General features: G+C 40.9%; 1 protein-coding gene and 1 long non-coding RNA gene across 8 annotated transcripts in view; both read right to left on the bottom strand.

Moving 5' to 3' along the window:
- The window catches only part of LOC133537876 (uncharacterized), a 44,270-nt gene extending 40,053 nt beyond the window's left edge, over positions 1-4,217 (bottom strand). Inside the window, exons 1-2 of the long non-coding RNA XR_009802868.1 lie at positions 2,587-4,217; positions 2,302-2,336 (exon numbers count right to left, since the gene is read on the bottom strand). This is a non-coding gene — a long non-coding RNA (uncharacterized LOC133537876). The remainder of the gene's footprint in view (positions 1-2,301; positions 2,337-2,586) is intronic.
- Positions 4,218-4,733: 516 nt separating this feature from the next.
- prpf40a (PRP40 pre-mRNA processing factor 40 homolog A) overlaps positions 4,734-20,891 on the bottom strand; it is a 59,134-nt gene continuing 42,976 nt past the window's right edge. For 3 of the 7 annotated variants that reach the window (XM_061878986.1, XM_061878984.1, XM_061878979.1), the window contains 10 exons: positions 18,066-18,180; positions 17,901-17,992; positions 17,706-17,822; positions 15,474-15,611; positions 8,141-8,236; positions 7,982-8,068; positions 7,829-7,919; positions 7,700-7,761; positions 7,478-7,630; positions 4,734-5,139 (listed from right to left, as the gene is read on the bottom strand). In XM_061878986.1, the coding sequence (XP_061734970.1) occupies positions 5,050-5,139; positions 7,478-7,630; positions 7,700-7,761; positions 7,829-7,919; positions 7,982-8,068; positions 8,141-8,236; positions 15,474-15,611; positions 17,706-17,822; positions 17,901-17,992; positions 18,066-18,180 (1,041 nt within the window). In that variant the 3' untranslated portion in view covers positions 4,734-5,049. The remainder of the gene's footprint in view (positions 5,140-7,477; positions 7,631-7,699; positions 7,762-7,828; positions 7,920-7,981; positions 8,069-8,140; positions 8,237-15,473; positions 15,612-17,705; positions 17,823-17,900; positions 17,993-18,065; positions 18,181-20,891) is intronic. The other 4 variants (XM_061878985.1, XM_061878983.1, XM_061878980.1 and 1 more) reach the window with 3 other exon arrangements.

The raw sequence follows: 20,891 nt of genomic DNA on the forward strand, positions 1-20,891 counted from the left end.
TTGATTTCATGACATATTTGGGCTGAGTTGTATAAAAAGTTATTTGAAAAAATCCAAAATCATTTGATTAAAAAATACACATTAAGGCAGAAAGTTACATATTTAAAACGTTTTAAAGAACTTATAACGCAAAATCAAAAATATATAAAACTTACCGGGAGAGTTTTTCTAAGCTAAAATCTTTGAAGTTCATGTGTTGCTACTTTCCAAGTGCTCCTTTTGTACAACTTCCTACTAAACGTCAAATCTTCTTGGCCCGTGGAGTCGTGTCAAGCCAGTGATGAGATTAAAAACTACTTTCATTATTTTCGAAAGGCCACCAAAAGGAAACTTCCTGATGCCGTCATAACTGGGAGTTGTAAACATTGTACACATCATTCCTACTACTGCATCTACTCTTTTATTTTGTTTTATTTAACCACTGAAGATTCCTTTAAGCTCATGTTTTCATCTCATGGTTCTAAAAAGCAACAGAAAAAAAAGTGTACAGTTGTTTTAAAAACCATGTTTTTGTACCGAAGTGACTGGATGAATAATATTGTACATAATTGTTGCAAAGCATGGCCTTGTGCTCTACAACTTGAATGTTCTTTAACTTATAGTTTCTTTTTTTTGTTGTTGTCTATTTAATGAAGCAGAAAGCTAAATCCACTCGTTAAAGGTTGATCTGCATTTTATCAAGTGATGGATTCTTCCACGCTCTAACGGGATAATACTGGCATCTTTATTTTATTTTTAGACTTTTGTGGTCATTGCAAATTAACATCTTTTTTAAATTAGATGTTATATTTCCAATAAATATGATAAACTATTTACAACGAAATGCGAAAGTGTCTTTATTTGCACCAACACGATTTCATTCGTCGTTTATAGTGTGAAAAAAAAAAGTGTTATAGCGTTCAGAAGAAAGTGCAAACTAAGTTTGACATTTTAAAGGCCTACTGAAAGCCACTACTAGCGACCACGCAGTCTGATAGTTTATATATCAATGATGAAATATTAACATTGCAACACATGCCAATACGGCCTTTTTAGTTTACTAAATTGCAATTTTAAATTTCGTGCCAAAAATATCCGGCTGAAACGTCGCGGTTTGATGATGCGTGCGTGTGATGTCACGGATTGTCGACATTTTTTTCCAGCATCATTCCCAGCTCTTAGCTTGTTTTTCATCGCGAAATTCTACAGTATTCTGGACATCTGTGTTGCTGAATCTTTTGCAATTTGTTTGATGGATAATGGAGACGTCAAAGAAGAAAGCTGTAAGCTGTAAGGGGTGTATTGAGGCCGCCTTTAGCAACACAAACACAGCCGGTTTCCTTGTTTACATTCCCGAAAAATGACGAAGTTTTACTATGGAACAGAGCGGTCAAGCGAAAACGGTTGGACTGGACCACACACACACACAAAGTACAGTGTATTATGCAGCGATCATTTCGAAAGATCGTGTTCCGAAGAGGGTCCCCTTGCGAAGGGCAGAGATGGGCATCGCCACCAACCGTCCACTGGTGCTGAAGAAAGGTGCGGTGCCAACCTTCAATCAATCAATCAATCAATGTTTAGTTATATAGCCCTAAATCACTAGAGTCTCAAAAGGGCTGCAGATCTTCGGTAGGCCCACATAAGGGCAAGGAAAACTCACACCCAGTGGGACGTCGGTGACTATGATGACTATGAGAACCTTGGAGAGGACGAAAGCAATGGATGTCAGATGACTTTCAGGTTGTACAGGTACTATATAATCTCACTAACACACTAGTAACACAATAAGCAGATATGAGATTTTCCAGAAAGATCCTAGTAAATTTGTCTAATAACATCTGAATCACTCCCACTGTATAGTCTTATATTCTTTTTTCTATTCCTTCACTCTCCCTTTCCTCATCCACGAATCTTTCATCCAAGCTCAAATTAATGTTGAAATCTTCGCATTCTCGGTCTGAGTCGCTCTCGCTGCTGGTGGCCATGATTATAAACAAATGTTCAGATGTGAGGAGCTCCACAACCCGTGACGTCACGCGCACATCGTCTGCTACTTCCGGTACAGGCGAGGCTTTTTTTATTAGCGACCAAAAGTTGCGAACTTTATCGTGGATGTTCTCTACTAAATCCTTTCAGCAAAAATATGGCAATATGGCGAAATGATCAAGTATGACATAGAATGGACCTGCTATCCCCGTTTAAATAAGAAAATCTCAGTTCAGTAGGCCTTTTTACTTAAATTGAGCAACCAATACTAACACAGCTCACTTATAGACTGAGACAAACTTTAATGATCAACAATGGAAATTTTTCAATTACCTTGTTCCTTTTACACCAGGGGTCGGCAACCTAAACTGTTGAAAGAGCCATATTGGACCAAAAATAAATCCATATTACAAACAGATAGTGTGTTATGAGATATAAATTGAAATAAGAGGACTTAAATTAAACTAAAGAGCTCAAATATAGCTACAAATGAGACATAATGATGCAATATGTACATATAGCTAGCCTAAATAGCATGTTAGCATCGATTAGCTTGCAGGGACCAAATATGTCTGATTAGCACATTCCACATAAGTCAATAACATCAACAAAACTCACCTTTGGGCATTCGCGCACTTTAAAAGTTTGGTGGGCAAAATGAGACAGAAAAAGAAGTGGCCAAAAACACGTCCTCGAAAGTTATACATGTAAACTAACTAGGGTGAGTTCAAGGACCGCCAAAAATAGTAGGACAAAACGGCGCTCGCCAAATACTCGAATCAGTGAAGCATGTTTAATATAAACAGTGTGCTTTATAACAATTAGGGAGGCTTGTTTCATGTTTGTCCTCCTACAGAAACCATATTAAAACAAAAAATATATTTTTTGTATTTTTTTTCCCCCTTTTTCCATTTTTCATACATTTTTGAAAAAGCTTCAGAGAGCCACTAGGGCGGCGCTAAAGAGCCGCGGGTTGCCGCCCCCCCTTCTACACGCACGTCTATCCTCACTTTGCCAATTTCCTTGCAGGCGTGCTACGTTAAAAATAATGGGAATTCTGAAGATCACTCAACACATCAACCTCAGCAGGTCATTACGGTAATAGAAAAAGCTACCGCTTTGCCTCGTGACCTTTATTGTTTTTATTTTAAAGGATAATACAGGTAATAAACACTTATTGTTTACCCCCCCAAATAAATTAAAATAGCACCCCCTCCTACATTTTAGTGCTGCCTTCCTTTTCACCACAATAACCAACTAAAAGGGGAAAAAAATTAAAAAAATAAAAATAAAAAAAAAACATGCAAAGATGTTTTGAAGTGTTTTAGTGTCAACAAATAAAAAAAAGTCAACAGTGAATGTCACGTTTATCCTGTCTTTTAAATGTACTGATGTAACTAATTAAGTAGCCACAGGTGAAGCAAATTGTTTAGGTATACCTCTCAGATTGTATTTAATTTTCCAAAATTCCAAAACATTTTGACGCCATTTTTTAAATTACATTTATGAAACCTTTTATTTCAAGTTGGGCCGGCGGTAATTTTGTATTTGTCCACTGGGTGGCACTGTTTCTCACATTGTATAAGGATTAGCAATGAATGTTTTTCAATTCCATGCGAGTTGTCTTGTCATGCATTGTGCTTCAATAATGTCACGGCACCAACAAAGATTTAGCTAGTGAACAAAAATAGCAAATAACTTAATGTCGTATTTTTATTCCTTTTAAGTTATTTGCTATTTTTGTTTACTATTTAAATAGTTTTTTGAAACTAGTGAACACGAATAGCAAATGTTAAACTTAGATGAATAAAAACGATTTAATTATTGAACAATAGCCAATAACTAAAAAAAAGGAATAAAAAATTAGTGAACAAAAATAGCAAATGATTACTTAAAAAAAGAAATAAAAATAGGACAACAGTTGATCAGTTTAAAAAAAGGAATAAAACCAATTTACTAGTGAACAAAAATAGAAAATGATAACTTAAAAAAAGGAATAAAGACGATTTAACTAGCGAACAAAAATAGCAAATAACTTAAAAGGAATAGGACATTTGCTAATAGTTTTTATTCTTAAAAAAAATCGAATTTCTTATTTGTATTCCTTTTAAGTCATTTGTTATTTTTGTTCACTAATAAAATCGTTTTTATTCTTTTTTTTTAATTAGTGATCAAGAATAGCAAATGCTAACTTAAAAAAGAATAAAAACGATTTAACTAGTGAACAAGAATAGCAAATGACAACTTAAAAAAATAACTAGTGAACAAATATAGCAAATGATTACTTAAAAAAGGAATAAAAATAGGACAACAGTTGATCAGTTAAAAACGGAATGAAACCAATTTAACTAGTGAACAAAAATAGCAAATAAAAACGATTTAACTAGTGAACAAAAATAGCAAATAACTTATAAGGAATAAAAATAGGAGATTTGATAAATCGTTTTTATTCTTTTTTTTGTCCTATTTTTATTCCTTTTAAGTTATTTGCTATTTTTGTTCACTAGTTAAATCATTTTCTTTAAATTAACTAGTGAACAAAAATAGCAAATGTTAACTTAAAAAGGAATAAAACGATTTAACTAGTGAACAAGAATAGCAAATAACTTTAAAAAAGACGACAAAATATAACTAGCGAACAATAATAGCAAATGATTACTTAAAAAATTAATAAAAATAGGATAACAGTTGATCAGTTAAAAAATTTAATAAAACCAACAAAAATAGCAAATGATAACTTAAGAAAAGAAAAAAACAGGACAGCATTTGATCAGTGTTTTTTTTTTATTACATGAAGCTACAGAATTTGGAATTGAAAGGTTGCATTCACATCAAATTCAAATTAAAACTAATTTTCTTTGAAGCTGACAGTCAAGTATACTCAACTTGCATAAGAATGATATCACCTAGAGACGCTAACTAAACCAGTTCGGTGTCATTCCAACAGAGACCTGAAGGGGGTGTACCCAAATATGGTCTAACAATGAGAAGTTCAAAGGGAATGCGTGTGTGTGTGTGTGTGTGTGTGTGTGTGTGTGTGTGTGTGTGTGTGTGTGTGTGTGTGTGTGTGTGTGTGTGTGATCACGGCGCATCCAGCTGTTCCAGTAGAGTTCTTCTTCTGTTCTCCAGCTCTCCTTCACTCAGTTCACTACCTGACGTGTCCCAGCCGCCCTGAAGGCAACACAAAAAACTATTTATTGCACTTTAACCTGCGTGTTGTGTACTCCACCACTAGGGGGCACACTTGCATCACGTAAGAAAGCGGTGTTTCAAACTCGGCAGCTAGTTTTTTTTGCTTTTTCCTTGGCTTTTTGGGGGGAGAGAACACCCTCTGTGCAAGAGGAAAGTGTGTGACGACAGCCACAGAAGCAGAAATGCGACATGAAATATGGAAAAGGCTCCTGCTGCTGAACAATGAGCAATAAATGAATGTATGAATGTATATTTAATGACTTTTCACACATGGATGAAAGTTTGCATGTATAAATAAATCTTTCATCATGTTTGGAAGTGAATCATTTATACATCACACTTATCAGGAAATCAAACAGAACATAATTTAATGTTCATATTTGTTACATTATTACGACTTTATTTGCTGTTTGGCAGACAGATTATGTAAAACTACAAACTTTTTGACTTGGGCTAAAAAAATGTGGTTGAGGACCGACTGCATGTCAGGTAACACACACACACACACACACACACACACACACACACACACACACACACACACACACACACACACACACACACACACACACACACACACACACACACACACAACACAACACATTTATCTGTACATTTTATATTATTTTAATGGACATATAATTCATCATTAGTATGATTGGATATTAAGAGTGTGTGGAAGTTCAGACTTCTATGAAGACCTTAAACTTCTAAAGGCTTGGTGGCCACATACGTGGACAGCACTTTTTAGCTCTTACTCCCAATATTGTGTACACTACTGAATTGGGGTCTTATGGCCACTTATGTGGACACTTATACTGTCATCTGGTGGTGTCAGAAGACTATAACATACAATGTAATTTTGGGGGGAAAAAAGTGTAAAAATAAGAATGAACATGTCACTAAACATGAAGTACACGTTTGTGTACTTATGGACTAAGTACATCTTATCACAATTCTTAATTTTTATTCTAATTAGCATCGAAAAAACCCAAATAGCAAAGATAAATATATTTAAAAAAACATGTAAACAAACAGCTGAAGCGTTAAGACGTTAAATATTTGTAATCAATCAGAAATATCAGGCAGCTACAAAGTAGCAAACCTGGAGAAATGTGGAAAGTATTTAGCATTTTCCCCATCATGCTTTGTAGTGGATTTAAATTGGTGAAATGTAGAATTTTTTTTATAGTGTGTGGACGTTTGTATAATAGCCACAAAGTTTAGTGAGCAGGTGATGTGTGTGATTGTATATTTTTGCACCATGACTAGGGAAGGTTGTTTGGATTGGGTCATATAAGTGAATGATGCATGTTTTATTCGAAGTATAATTAAAGGTCATTGAGCTGATGAATTCATATCTTTCACTAGATAGCGACAAAGTAGCAGCACCGATAATAGCAAACTATTAAAAAGAATGCAAATGTTCCTAATTCCTATACCTACTCAGTGGCCTCATGGTAGGTTGTGAACTCAAACCCCGGCTGAGTTTCACTAAAGACTATAAAAATGGGACCCACTACCTCCCTGCTTGGCACCCAGCATCAAGGGTTGGAATTGGTGGTTTATTCACCACCACCGCCGCTGCTGCTGCTGCTCACTGCTCCCCTCACCTCCCAGGGGGTGAACAGGGGTGATGGGTCAAATGCAGAGGGCAAATTTCACCACACCTAGCGTGTGTGACAATCATAGGTACTTTAACTTTTACCTTTAATATTGTAACAAATATTACAGTTTATTACCACACTTTCTAAACATGTTTTTAGTCTAATAAAAATAAATGAAAATACTTTAAAGCAAACCACCCATCAAATTAATAAAAATGACATTCAACTTTACAGTGTTCTTTACAGCATATTACAGTAAATTTTAAAAAAAAAAACTACCCGTTTTTGCGTCAAAATTCTGTTGTTTGAGCAGCCAGTTTTTGACTGAAAATCTAAGGTTGTTGTTTTTCACGGTGTATTACTATAAATGGAAAGACAGTATATTCAGTGGCCTCGTGTTTAGAGTGTCCGCCCTGAGATCGGTAGGTCGTGAGTAAGATCGCCTAGTACGTCTGTCGCTTTCACTCATTTGTCGCTTTTCCACTAATGCAGGGGTAGGCAACCCAGAACGTTGAAAAAGCCATTTTGGACCCAATAACACAACGCTGTCAAGCACCATTCATCTAAAACTCGCAGGCCTCACAAACATTAAACTTTCATATTAAGGTGGAGGCCGCAAAATAACGTCTCTCTGGCCAATTGCGGCCTGAGACCCCTGTACTACATATAGTTGGAATAAAAGTATTAAAAAAAAAAGGGATTACTCTTACCTCCTCCTTGGCTGATTTGCGTTTAGGGGACTTCTGTTTGCTGTCAGAGTGAGACTTCCCTCGAGATTTGTCGTTCTCTTTATCTTTGTCTGCATCTTTGTCTCGCTTGGAGTCTCTTCCCTTCTTGTCGACATCAGAGTCAGGTGACCCCTGCTGGTCATGATGAGTATCAGCGCACGCACACACTCATACTTCCCGGTGACAACAAGAGTGTGTACTTACAGACTTGTGCCGTCTCTTCTTGGCCTTCTTCTTGTGCTTCTTGGACTTCTTGTAGCTCCTCTCTGCGATGGAGGAAGATGTTGAGCAGGTGACAAGAAGACAGCTTGACTCCTCAGGTGTGGCACTCACCTGACTCGCCACTGGAGGAGCGCTCGGACGGAGTTTTCGAAGCCGAACGTTTCTTCTTCTTGTGGTATTCTTCCTCTTCAGATTCAGAACCCTGAGAGAGAGGACATGTTCAGTGGAGAAGACCACCTTGGCACCAAGAGATCATACACTAACCGAACGAGAGCGGGATCGTTTCCTGTGGTGTTTCTTGGACTTCTTTGAGTGTTTCTTGGCCTTGGAGTGGTGATGTTGGCACTCGTGCTGTCAACAACAACAACATGTTTGGGATCAACAAGTTCCTTTGAAGCTTCTCCATAATACTGTGACACTGACCTCCAACACGTGCATGAAGTCTTTGAATATCCTCTTCCTCTCAGACTCTAATGTGATGTCCTCAAAAGTGGCTTCTTTTAGGAATCTCTCTCTCACCTAGTACAGTATCAACAGGTTAGTGAGGATCGCCTAGTACAGTATCGACATGTCGGTGAGGATGGCCTAGTACGGTATAGACATGTCGGTGAGGATGGCCTAGTACGGTATCGACAGGTAGTGAGGTTCACCGAGTACGGTATCGACAGGTGCAAAAATCCAAGTTTGTTGGCATTATTTGCCATGAAAGTGCAGATGTGGTGGTTTTTAAACGACTGATGACCTACGTACAGGTGAGAATAATCAATTCAATTTGTCATATGCATGTATGCCCTGGCACACCATTTCGATCGCCTTGTTTGGTATCGACATGTTAGTGAGGATCGCCTAGTACAGTATTGACATGTTAGCGAGGTTCGCCGAGTACAGTATCGACATGTCAGTGGGGGCCGCCTAGTATGTCGGTGAGGGCCGCCTAGTCCGGTATCGACATGTCAGTGAGGGCCGCCTAGTACGGTATCGACATGTCAGTGAGGGCCGCCTAGTACGGTATCGACATGTCAGTGAGGGCCGCCTAGTATGTCAGTGAGGGCCGCCTAGTACGGTATCGACATGTCAGTGAGGGCCGCCTAGTCCGGTATCGACATGTCAGTGAGGGCCGCCTAGTCCGGTATCGACATGTCAGTGAGGGCCGCCTAGTCCGGTATCGACATGTCAGTGAGGGCCGCCTAGTCCGGTATCGACATGTCAGTGAGGCCCGACTAGTCCGGTATCGACATGTCAGTGAGGGCCGCCTAGTCCGGTATCGACATGTCAGTGAGGGCCGCCTAGTACGGTATCGACATGTCAGTGAGGGCCGCCTAGTCCGGTATCGACATGTCAGTGAGGGCCGCCTAGTCCGGTATCGACATGTCAGTGAGGGCCGCCTAGTCCGGTATCGACATGTCAGTGAGGCCCGACTAGTCCGGTATCGACATGTCAGTGAGGCCCGACTAGTACGGTATCGACATGTCAGTGAGGGCAGCCTAGTACGATATCGACATGTCAGTGAGGATCGCCTAGTACGGCATCGACATGTTAGTGAAGATAGGATAGTACGGTATCTACATGTTAGTGAAGATAGGATAGTACTGTATCGACATGTTAGTGAAGATCGGATAGTACGGTATCGACATGTTAGTGAGGATCGGATAGTACGGTATCGACATCTTAGTGAGGATCGCCTAGTACGGTATCGACATGTTAGTGAGGATCGCCTAGTACGGTATCGACATGTCAGTGAGGATCGCCTAGTACGGTATAGACATGTTAGTGAAGATAGGATAGTACGGTATCTACATGTTAGTGAAGATCGGATAGTACGGTATCTACATGTTAGTGAAGATCGGATAGTACGGTATCGACATGTTAGTGAGGATCGCCTAGTACGGTATCGACATGTTAGTAAGGATCGCCTAGTACGGTATCGACATGTTAGTGAGGATCGCATAGTACGGTATCGACATGTTAGTGAGGATCGCCTAGTACGGTATCGACATGTTAGTGAAGATCGGATAGTACGGTATCGACATGTTAGTGAGGATCGCCTAGTACGGTATCGACATGTTAGTAAGGATCGCCTAGTACGGTATCGACATGTTAGTGAGGATCGCATAGTACGGTATCGACATGTTAGTGAAGATCGGATAGTACGGTATCGACATGTTAGTGAAGATCGGATAGTACGGTATCGACATGTTAGTGAGGATCGCCTAGTACGGTATCGACATGTTAGTAAGGATCGCCTAGTACGGTATCGACATGTTAGTGAAGATCGCATAGTATGGTATCGACATGTTATTGAGGATCGCCTAGTACGGTATCGACATGTTAGTGAGGATCGCCTAGTCCGGTATCGACATGTCAGTGAGGCCCGACTAGTACGGTATCGACATGTCAGTGAGGGCAGCCTAGTACGATATCGACATGTCAGTGAGGATTGCCTAGTACGGCATCGACATAATAGTGAAGATCGCCTAGTACGGTATCGACATGTTAGTGAAGATCGGATAGTACGGTATCGACATGTTAGTGAGGATCGGATAGTACGGTATCGACATCTTAGTGAGGATCGCCTAGTACGGTATCGACATGTTAGTAAGGATCGCCTAGTACGGTATCGACATGTTAGTGAGGATCGCATAGTACGGTATCGACATGTTAGTGAGGATCGCCTAGTACGGTATCGACATGTTAGTGAAGATCGGATAGTACGGTATCGACATGTTAGTGAAGATCGGATAGTACGGTATCGACATGTTAGTGAAGATCGGATAGTACGGTATCAACATGTTAGTGAGGATCGCCTAGTACGGTATCGACATGTTAGTGAGGATCGCCTAGTACGGTATCGACATGTTAGTGAAGATCGCATAGTACGGTATCGACATGTTATTGAGGATCGCCTAGTACGGTATCGACATGTTAGTGAGGATCGCCTAGTACGGTATCGACATTTTAGTGAGGATCGCCTAGTACGGTATCGACATTTTAGTGAGGATCGCCTAGTACGGTATCGACATGTCAGTGAGGGCCGCCTAGTACGGTATCGACATGTCAGTGAGGGCCGCCTAGTACGGTATCGACATGTCAGTGAGGGCCGCCTAGTACGGTATCGACATGTCAGTGAGGGCCGCCTAGTCCGGTATCGACATGTCAGTGAGGCCCGACTAGTCCGGTATCGACATGTCAGTGAGGCCCGACTAGTACGGTATCGACATGTCAGTGAGGATCGCCTAGTACGGCATCGACATGTTAGTGAGGATAGCCTAGTACGGTATCGACATAATAGTGAAGATCGCATAGTACGGTATCGACATGTTAGTGAAGATCGGACAGTACGGTATCGACATGTTAGTGAGGATCGGATAGTACGGTATCGACATCTTAGTGAGGATCGCCTAGTACGGTATCGACATGTTAGTAAGGATCGCCTAGTACGGTATCGACATGTTAGTGAAGATCGCATAGTACGGTATCGACATGTTAGTGAGGATCGCCTAGTACGGTATCGACATGTTAGTGAAGATCGGATAGTACGGTATCGACATGTTAGTGAAGATCGGATAGTACGGTATCGACATGTTAGTGAAGATCGGAGAGTACGGTATCAACATGTTAGTGAGGATCGCCTAGTACGGTATCGACATGTTAGTGAGGATCGCCTAGTACGGTATCGACATGTTAGTGAAGATCGCATAGTACGGTATCGACATGTTATTGAGGATCGCCTAGTACGGTATCGACATGTTAGTGAGGATCGCCTAGTACGGTATCGACATTTTAGTGAGGATCGCCTAGTACGGTATCGACATTTTAGTGAGGATCGCCTAGTACGGTATCGACATGTCAGTGAGGGCCGCCTAGTACGGTATCGACATGTCAGTGAGGGCCGCCTAGTACGGTATCGACATGTCAGTGAGGGCCGCCTAGTCCGGTATCGACATGTCAGTGAGGCCCGACTAGTCCGGTATCGACATGTCAGTGAGGCCCGACTAGTACGGTATCGACATGTCAGTGAGGGCCGCCTAGTACGAGTGAGGATCGCCTAGTACGGCATCGACATGTTAGTGAGGATAGCCTAGTACGGTATCGACATAATAGTGAAGATCGCATAGTACGGTATCGACATGTTAGTGAAGATCGGATAGTACGGTATCGACATGTTAGTGAGGATCGGATAGTACGGTATCGACATCTTAGTGAGGATCGCCTAGTACGGTATCGACATGTTAGTGAGGATCGCCTAGTACGGTATCGACATGTTAGTGAGGATCGCCTAGTACGGTATCGACATGTTAGTGAAGATCGCATAGTACGGTATCGACATGTTATTGAGGATCGCCTAGTACGGTATCGACATGTTAGTGAGGATCGCCTAGTACGGTATCGACATTTTAGTGAGGATCGCCTAGTACGGTATCGACATTTTAGTGAGGATCGCCTAGTACGGTATCGACATGTCAGTGAGGGCCGCCTAGTACGGTATCGACATGTCAGTGAGGGCCGCCTAGTACGGTATCGACATGTCAGTGAGGGCCGCCTAGTCCGGTATCGACATGTCAGTGAGGCCCGACTAGTCCGGTATCGACATGTCAGTGAGGCCCGACTAGTCCGGTATCGACATGTCAGTGAGGGCAGCCTAGTACGAGTGAGGATCGCCTAGTACGGCATCGACATGTTAGTGAGGATCGCCTAGTACGGCATCGACATGTTAGTGAGGATAGCCTAGTACGGTATCGACATAATAGTGAAGATCGCATAGTACGGTATCGACATGTTAGTGAAGATAGGATAGTTCGGTATCTACATGTTAGTGAAGATCGGATAGTACGGTATCGACATGTTAGTGAGGATCGGATAGTACGGTATCGACATCTTAGTGAGGATCGCCTAGTACGGTATCGACATGTTAGTGAGGATCGCCTAGTACGGTATCGACATGTTAGTGAGGATCGCCTAGTACGGTATCGACATGTTAGTGAAGATCGCATAGTATGGTATCGACATGTTATTGAGGATCGCCTAGTACGGTATCGACATTTTAGTGAGGATCGCCTAGTACGGTATCGACATTTTAGTGAGGATCGCCTAGTACGGTATCGACATGTCAGTGAGGGCCGCCTAGTACGGTATCGACATGTCAGTGAGGGCCGCCTAGTACGGTATCGACATGTCAGTGAGGGCCGCCTAGTACGGTATCGACATGTCAGTGAGGGCCGCCTAGTCCGGTATCGACATGTCAGTGAGGGCCGCCTAGTCCGGTATCGACATGTCAGTGAGGCCCGACTAGTCCGGTATCGACATGTCAGTGAGGCCCGACTAGTACGGTATCGACATGTCAGTGAGGGCAGCCTAGTACGAGTGAGGATCGCCTAGTACGGCATCGACATGTTAGTGAGGATAGCCTAGTACGGTATCGACATAATAGTGAAGATCGCATAGTACGGTATCTACATGTTAGTGAAGATCGGATAGTACGGTATCGACATGTTAGTGAGGATCGGATAGTACGGTATCGACATCTTAGTGAGGATCGCCTAGTACGGTATCGACATGTTAGTAAGGATCGCCTAGTACGGTATCGACATGTTAGTGAAGATCGCATAGTATGGTATCGACATGTTAGTGAGGATCGCCTACTACGGTATCGACATGTTAGTGAGGATCGCCTAGTACGGTATCGACATGTTAGTAAGGATCGCCTAGTACGGTATCGACATGTTAGTGAAGATCGCATAGTATGGTATCGACATGTTATTGAGGATCGCCTAGTACGGTATCGACATGTTAGTGAGGATCGCATAGTACGGTATCGACATGTTAGTGAGGATCGCCTAGTACGGTATCGACATTTTAGTGAGGATCGCCTAGTACGGTATCGACATGTCAGTGAGGACCGCCTAGTACGGTATCGACATGTCAGTGACAATCGTCTAGTACGGTATCGACATGTTAGTGACGATCGTCAAGTACGATATCGACATGTTAGTGAGAAACGCCTGGTACAGTCTCGACATGTTAGTGATGATCGCCTAGTACGGTATCGACATGTCAGTGAGGGCCGCATAGTACGGTATCGACATGTCAGTGAGGGCCGCCTAGTATGGTATCGACATGTCAGTGAGGGCCGCCTAGTATGGTATCGACATGTCAGTGAGGGCCGCCTAGTATGGTATCGACATGTCAGTGAGGGCCGCCTAGTACGGTATCGACATGTCAGTGAGGGCCGCCTAGTATGGTATCGTCATGCTAGTGAGGATCGCCTAGTACGGTATTGACATGTTAGTGAGGTTCATGGAGTACGTTATCGAAAGGTTAGTGAGAATCGCCTACAACAGTATCGACAGGTCAGTGACACTTTACTCACATAACACTTCTTTGGGGGAATCAAGTTGATCTTTGTATAGTTTTGAAAGTGTTTGTGGCATTTTAGCATCTTTCGACGCAGACTTATCCCGGATTTTTGGTTTTTACATAATCCTTCTAATCACTTTTACCGCAATGTTTACAAATGCTTCCCTCCTTTAACACTTTAAAATTTTCTATCCACCGGCTTCAGGCATGCATTAAATGAATCATATCTCCCCGCGCTCATTCAATAGAAAATGGATGGATGGATTGATTGAAACTTTTATTAGTAGATTGCACAGTTCAGTACATATTCCGTACAATTGACCACTAAACGGTAACAACCGAATAAGTTTTTCAACTTGTTTAAGTCGGGCTCCACGTTAATCAAGTCATGGTACATGCATTATGGTATTTTTTTATATAAATTTCTATTGTACAAGTAAAAATACATTTGGCATTTTGTGACACCTTTGAAAAAAAATATATTAAATACCAAAAAATAGGGATTTTTCAAAAAATAAATTATTTTTATTTAAAATTAATTTGATTAAAAGTAATTTAGTAGACATTACAATTACCAAATCAAGATTTTATTTCATGTCATGTTTCAATCGCGGCGCATTTAGGGACTCAAGCAGTTGGAAGTAGAAATTTTCAAGTAAAAACGCATAAACACTAATGCGGGTATCTTTTGATAAAAGTGCATATTTCCTCCACAACAGTGTTAAAAAAAAAGAAGTCAAACAAAAGTGGACAAAAGAAAAAAATCTGTGCACTAAAAAACACATTCACCGTCTGTAATGCACGTTTTCAGTATATCAGTATAGTGGATGAACAACAACGTGTATATTATCTTTAAAATCTGAAATTTTGGCCCCCTGTGCAATTGAGTTCGAGACCCCTGATCGACCCTCACATCAGCATCCAATTGTATTACAGTATATCTTAAGGCAAGATACTCCACAGATGAAAGTTGTATAAAAAATGGAGCATACATAACTAGTTTACCGGTGCGAGAGGCGCATCAAAAAATATAAAATAAAGTTTAAAAATCCCTTCAAAATTTAAGTGCATTTCCATACGAGGCCATGAATTGATTAACGTGGACCCCGACTTAAACAAGTTGAAGAACTTATTCGGGTGTTACCATTTAGTGGTCAATTGTACTGAACTGTGCAATCTACTAATAAAAGTATCAATCAATCAAAGCCACACTGAAAACAGAACTGACCCAACCGGTTGACTATCCCTGCTCTAAAATATATTCAAGTTTCATTTCTTTAGGACTTCCATCCATCCATTTTTTACCGCTTGTCACTCTCGGCTGTAATAAAAATGGTTGCTTAAGTGAGAGTGTAGTATTCTCTTGTCTGAAATCTAGGAGTAACTGAACAAGAAGACTTACTGCCTCCCATGAATCCTCTGGCTCCAGTGAGGGCGTGGCCTGTTTCAGCATGGCCTTAAAGGCCGCCTCTTTCCTCTTCATCTTCCTCGCCTCCTCCTTCTCACGCTCTCGCTCTCTCGCTTCGGCCTTCTCCAGTAACTAAGGAGACATTTTGACAAGCGACTTAGCGAACCAAGAACAAAACATTTTTGTCAAATAGTGACTACATAAGTGGCCTAATTAATCCATTGTGTTTCGTACTGGCTCACAGAACATTTTACAAATAAGACTGAAATCATTACAACATCTAGTACACTAAAAATATGCATTTTTATCAGGATAAACATGCTTGCAAGATCTGTTACGTTTTCAAGTACCGTATTTTCCGCACTATAAGGCGTACCTTCAATGAATGGCCTATTTTAAAACTTTGTTCATATAGAAATGTGCACTGCATTATAAGGCGCATAGAATAGACGCTACAGTAGAGGCTGGGGTAGTTGCAAGACCTCTTGTGGCTTATTATTGGCACGTATATAAGGCGCACCGGATTATAAGGCGCACTGTCAGCTTCTGAGAAAATTGGAGGTTTTTAGGTGCGCCTTATAGTGCGGAAAATACGGTATGTTGAAGCCCATAAAAAGACAAATAAGCTGCTGGAATATTAATATTAAAGGGGAACATTATCACAATTTCAAAAGAGTTAAAAACAATAAAAATCTGTTCCCAGTGGCTTGTTGTATTTCTTTTCCAAAATTTTACTGGTCCCCGTATATCCCTAAAAAAGGCTTCAAAGTCCTTGATTTTCGCTATTTGCGATGCGACTATCCATTTCCCTGACGTCATACAGTGCTGCCAATGTAAACAAACAACGGCGAATACCACAGCAAGATATAGCGACATTAGCTCGGATTCAGACTTGGATTTCAGCGACTTAAGCGATTTAACAGATTACGCATGTATTGAAACGGATGGTTGGAGTATGAAAGTATTGAAGAAACAGAAGCTATTAAGCGAATAGCTATTGACGCTATTCATAGCCACAGCACTGCCGAATTGCTGCGTTAGCATCGGCGGTAAAATGTGCGGACCAAACGATCAGGACTTTCGCATCTTGTGACACTGGAGCAACTTAAATCCTTCGATTGGTAAGTGTTTTTTTTGCATTAAATGTGGGTGGAAGGAAACGTAATATAGTTGCAAATGCATCTGCAGGTTATCCATACATCTCTGTGCCATGTCTGCTTTAGCACCGCCGGTAAATAGCATGTTAGCATCGATTAGCTGGCAATCAACATCAACAAAACTCACCTTTGTGAATTTGACGACTTTATAGTTGCAAATGCATCTGCAGGTTATCCATACATCTCTGTGCCATGTCTGCTTTAGCACCGCCGGTAAATAGCATGTTAGCGTCGATTAGCGTAGCATGTTAGCATCGATTAGCTGGCAGTCACGCCGCAACCAAATATGTCTGATTAGCACATAAGTCAACATCAACAAAACTCACTTTTGTGATTTCGTTGAATTTATCGTTGCAAATGCATCTGCAGGTTATCCATACATCTCTGTGCCATGTCTGTCATTGCCGGTAAAATGTGGAGACAACTTGGCACATTCAATGGGGGTCTGGCGGCAGACACTTTCGCATCTTGGGGCCAGTGGTGCAACTTGAATCCCTCCCTGTTAGTGTTGTTACACCCTCCGACAACACACCAACGAGGCATGATGTCTCCAAGGTTCCAAAAAATAATCGAAAAAACGGAAAATAACAGAGCTCAGACCCGGTGTTTGTAATGTGTTGAAAATGAAAATGGCGGCTGTGTTACCTCGGAAACGTCACGTTCTGACGTCATCGCAAAAAGAGCGATAAACAGAAAGGCGTTTAATTCGGCAAAATTCACCCATTTAGAGTTCGGAAATCGGTTAAAAAAAATATATGGTCTTTTTTCTGCACCATCAAGGTATATATTGACGCTTACATAGGTTTGGTGACAATGTTCCCCTTTAAAGAAAAACAAAAATGTTTCTTTGTCACCAAAACAAAAGCAGAAATGGTACATATTGACTCACAGTGGACTACTTTAGGTGTCTTTAAAACTGAAATGTGATATTCAAAGTTTCCAAAAAGTGGTAAGTGGAAAAAGTTTGGACACTTATTTAAAGCTTCTACAGCTACAGAACCCGGTTTTGGTATATTTAGTAGTACTTTGAGAAACAATTTGTGACATAACAGTACATCAAAGTTCTTACACTGTTGAAGGCCAGCTTGATGTTTCCTGCGTCAAGAGTAGTTGCTCTCTTGTCAGAGCTAATGATTGTGCCGAAGTCATCAAAAGTTGTGTTGATTTCAACCAAGAAGCTTTTGTCCTGAGGTACAACGTGAAAATAACGTCAAATAAATCGACACAAGAGCGATGCACAGTCAAGACAGAGCTGCTGTGTCACCTTAAGAATGTCTTTAATAATCCTCTTCTCGTCATGATAACGGGCCTTCAGGTCTTCCACGTAGAATTTGAAAAGGTCCAGAGGAGTGGAGCCTGCAACACAGCCCACACAAACAAGACGATGTTAGAGCCAATATGCAGAAATGTGATAGTGTGTGTGTCCAACCTGTCTGGCCCAGCATGTTGGTGAAGCGAATGTCAGAGCTCAGGGTGGGATACATCTCCATCCAGGCAGACATGGAGTGAAGCTGGCCGTGGTCGTGGAGCTCGTCCAGAAATTTCTATGCCAAACAACGAGACGTTATTTCATAACGGCCACTATTTCACCATGTTTGAACAACACGAGTGTGCGAGGCCTGAACGATTTTATTGTTTTGTCATTGGAATTGTGGTTTCAGCACCACGATTACATGATCAAATCAGATCAACTCAACTTTATTTATAAAGTACATCTAAAATTTACCACAGGGGTAGCCAAAGTGCTGTACAATGGGCAGGTTAAAAGATAATAAGAGAACCGAGCAAACAACACAACACAAACAGAACACGATAAAAAAATAAATAAATAAAATGGATAAAACATCAAAACATGTTCACAGCAGGTGTATTATGGGGTGCCATTGCAGTTTGGATATTGCTCAGTGTTAAAAGCCATGGAATAAAAGTATGTTTTTAAGAGAGATTTAAAAACAGGAAGACAGAAGGCTTGTCTAACACACACACACACACACACTGATCACCAAAACTGCACTGATCCAGATGTGTTGATTTCTTTTACATCAATATTTGAAACATACATTTTTCACATCAGTCCTTAATAATGCTGGTCGGCATTATTCAACATAATCCACCATAAAATTTTCGGCAATTTTCATAGTTGACTGCCTATTTTTTATCTTTGTTTCCAACAAAATTGACAATGACAAATAGGAAGCAGCTACAACAACATGACTTCAATGCGATGAAGCGTCCGGACAGAGGTGGCTAGTGAGCACAGCTTAAGTAGAGCTGCTCCTCTAAGTTACTTATCACCTCCATAGCGGAAATCAAAACCCATTTCCTATATCATTATCACTGGAGGAAAAGGAATAGCTGAGCATGCAACACACAGAAGACACAGAAGATACTTTAACCGCTAGATGTGGGGGAAAAAAATTGATGCATCATGATTAGAATGGGGCCAATTCATGAATCGATGGACAGATGTCCAAATATCGATTATTTACCTATGTTGAATAAAGTAATACAGATAGGCCTAAATGTGGCAATCTAAACGTTAGTTCTAAGTTTGGTTATAACTAGAGATGTCCAAAAATATAGGCTTGCCTTAAACCACCCCCCCCCCCCAACCTCTCATGCTCTCTCAGGGAGAGCATGTCCCAAATTGCAAGCTACTGTTTTGAGGCATGTTAAAAACAATATTGCACTTTGTGACTTCAATAATAAAAATGGCAGTGCCATGTTGGCCTTTTTTCCCATAACTTGAGTTGATTTTTTGGGGGGAAAACCTTGTTACATTGTTTAATACATCCAGCGGGGCATCGCAACAAAATAAGGCACAATAATGTGTTTATTCCACAACTGTATATAGCGGTATCGGTTTATATCGGTATCTGTAATTAAGAGTTGGACCAATCGGAATATCGGATATCGGCAAAAATCCATTATTGGACATCTCTAGTTATAACTAACTATTGGTAAACCAATAGCTTTTGACATTGTGTTAGCTCAGTTAGCACGAAAACACACAGAGGCGCAAGGAGCGGCGCTAAGATAGCTTTAGTAGTGATACAAGAAAAGAATGAATGCTTCATACATTTCAAAAGAAGGCTAATAGCAAGTATATTAATGTCAGGAGAGCCAATTGCAGTATGTCCACGCAGTACGGCAACACGTCAAGTCAGCCATTTGATGAAGCAAAGACGACACGTCTTTGGGCCAAAAGGTAAGGGTAATTCGGGTCTGGGGCCAAAGCAGGAAGGGCTGTATGCTTAGCTTTTTGACTAGTAGCACTGGTGCTAATAAATGGTACAAATTAGTAGCACAGAAAAAAAAAAATTAGGAGCGGTAGGAAATGTCTTAAATATTACAATTTCATTATTAACACTCAAACATTAACATGTGCACACATACATATAAACACATTACCATCATAAGACCTACTGTAACTCTAAAAAAAAAAAAATTAAAAAATGGATAATATTCCTAAACTGTGCTAGCACTCTCTGTAACACTTGTAGGGGAGAGTGATATGGACCAAAACTCATAGTCCGACATTCACTAAACAAAAATATTTTAAGCGCAACATTGTTTTTTTTCCTCAATTCTTCCCAACATCTAAAACTTTTACTATATACACAAAATACCTATTCTTCTCGAATATTATTCACAAATTTTTGTTAGCGAGTGCTTCTTTGCCAGGATAATCCATCCCACCTCCCAGGAGTGGCATATCAAGAGGCTGATTAAACAGCATGATTATTGCACAGTTGTGCCTTAGACTGTCCACAATAAAAGATAATCTCTGAAATGTGCAGTTTTATCACAGAGCACAATGTCACCTACACATGTTGCAGGTTTTGAGGGAGCACGCGGTTGGCATCCTGACTGCAGGAATATACACCATAGCTGTAGTCCCTGAATTGAATGTTCATCTCTCTACCATAAGCCGTCTCAGAGAATTGGGCAGTACATCCAACTGGTCTTATAATCGCAGACCACGTGTAACCACACGAGCCCAGGACCTCCAAATCCAGCAGGTGCACCTCCATAATTATCTGAGACCAGCCACCCGGACAGCTGCTGCAACAATTTGTTTGCAAAACCAAATCATTTCTGCACAAATTGAGAAACCATCTCAGGGAAACTCATCCGCATGCTCCTCGTCCTCATCGGGGTCTCGACCTGACTGGCACGTTGGAGAGGTGTTCTCTTCATAGATGAATCCTGGTTTTCACTGTTCAGGGCAGATGGCAGACGGCGTGTGTGGCGT

The sequence above is a fragment of the Nerophis ophidion genome, linkage group LG19, assembly GCF_033978795.1.
Source record: "Nerophis ophidion isolate RoL-2023_Sa linkage group LG19, RoL_Noph_v1.0, whole genome shotgun sequence".
NCBI lineage: Eukaryota > Metazoa > Chordata > Actinopteri > Syngnathiformes > Syngnathidae > Nerophis > Nerophis ophidion.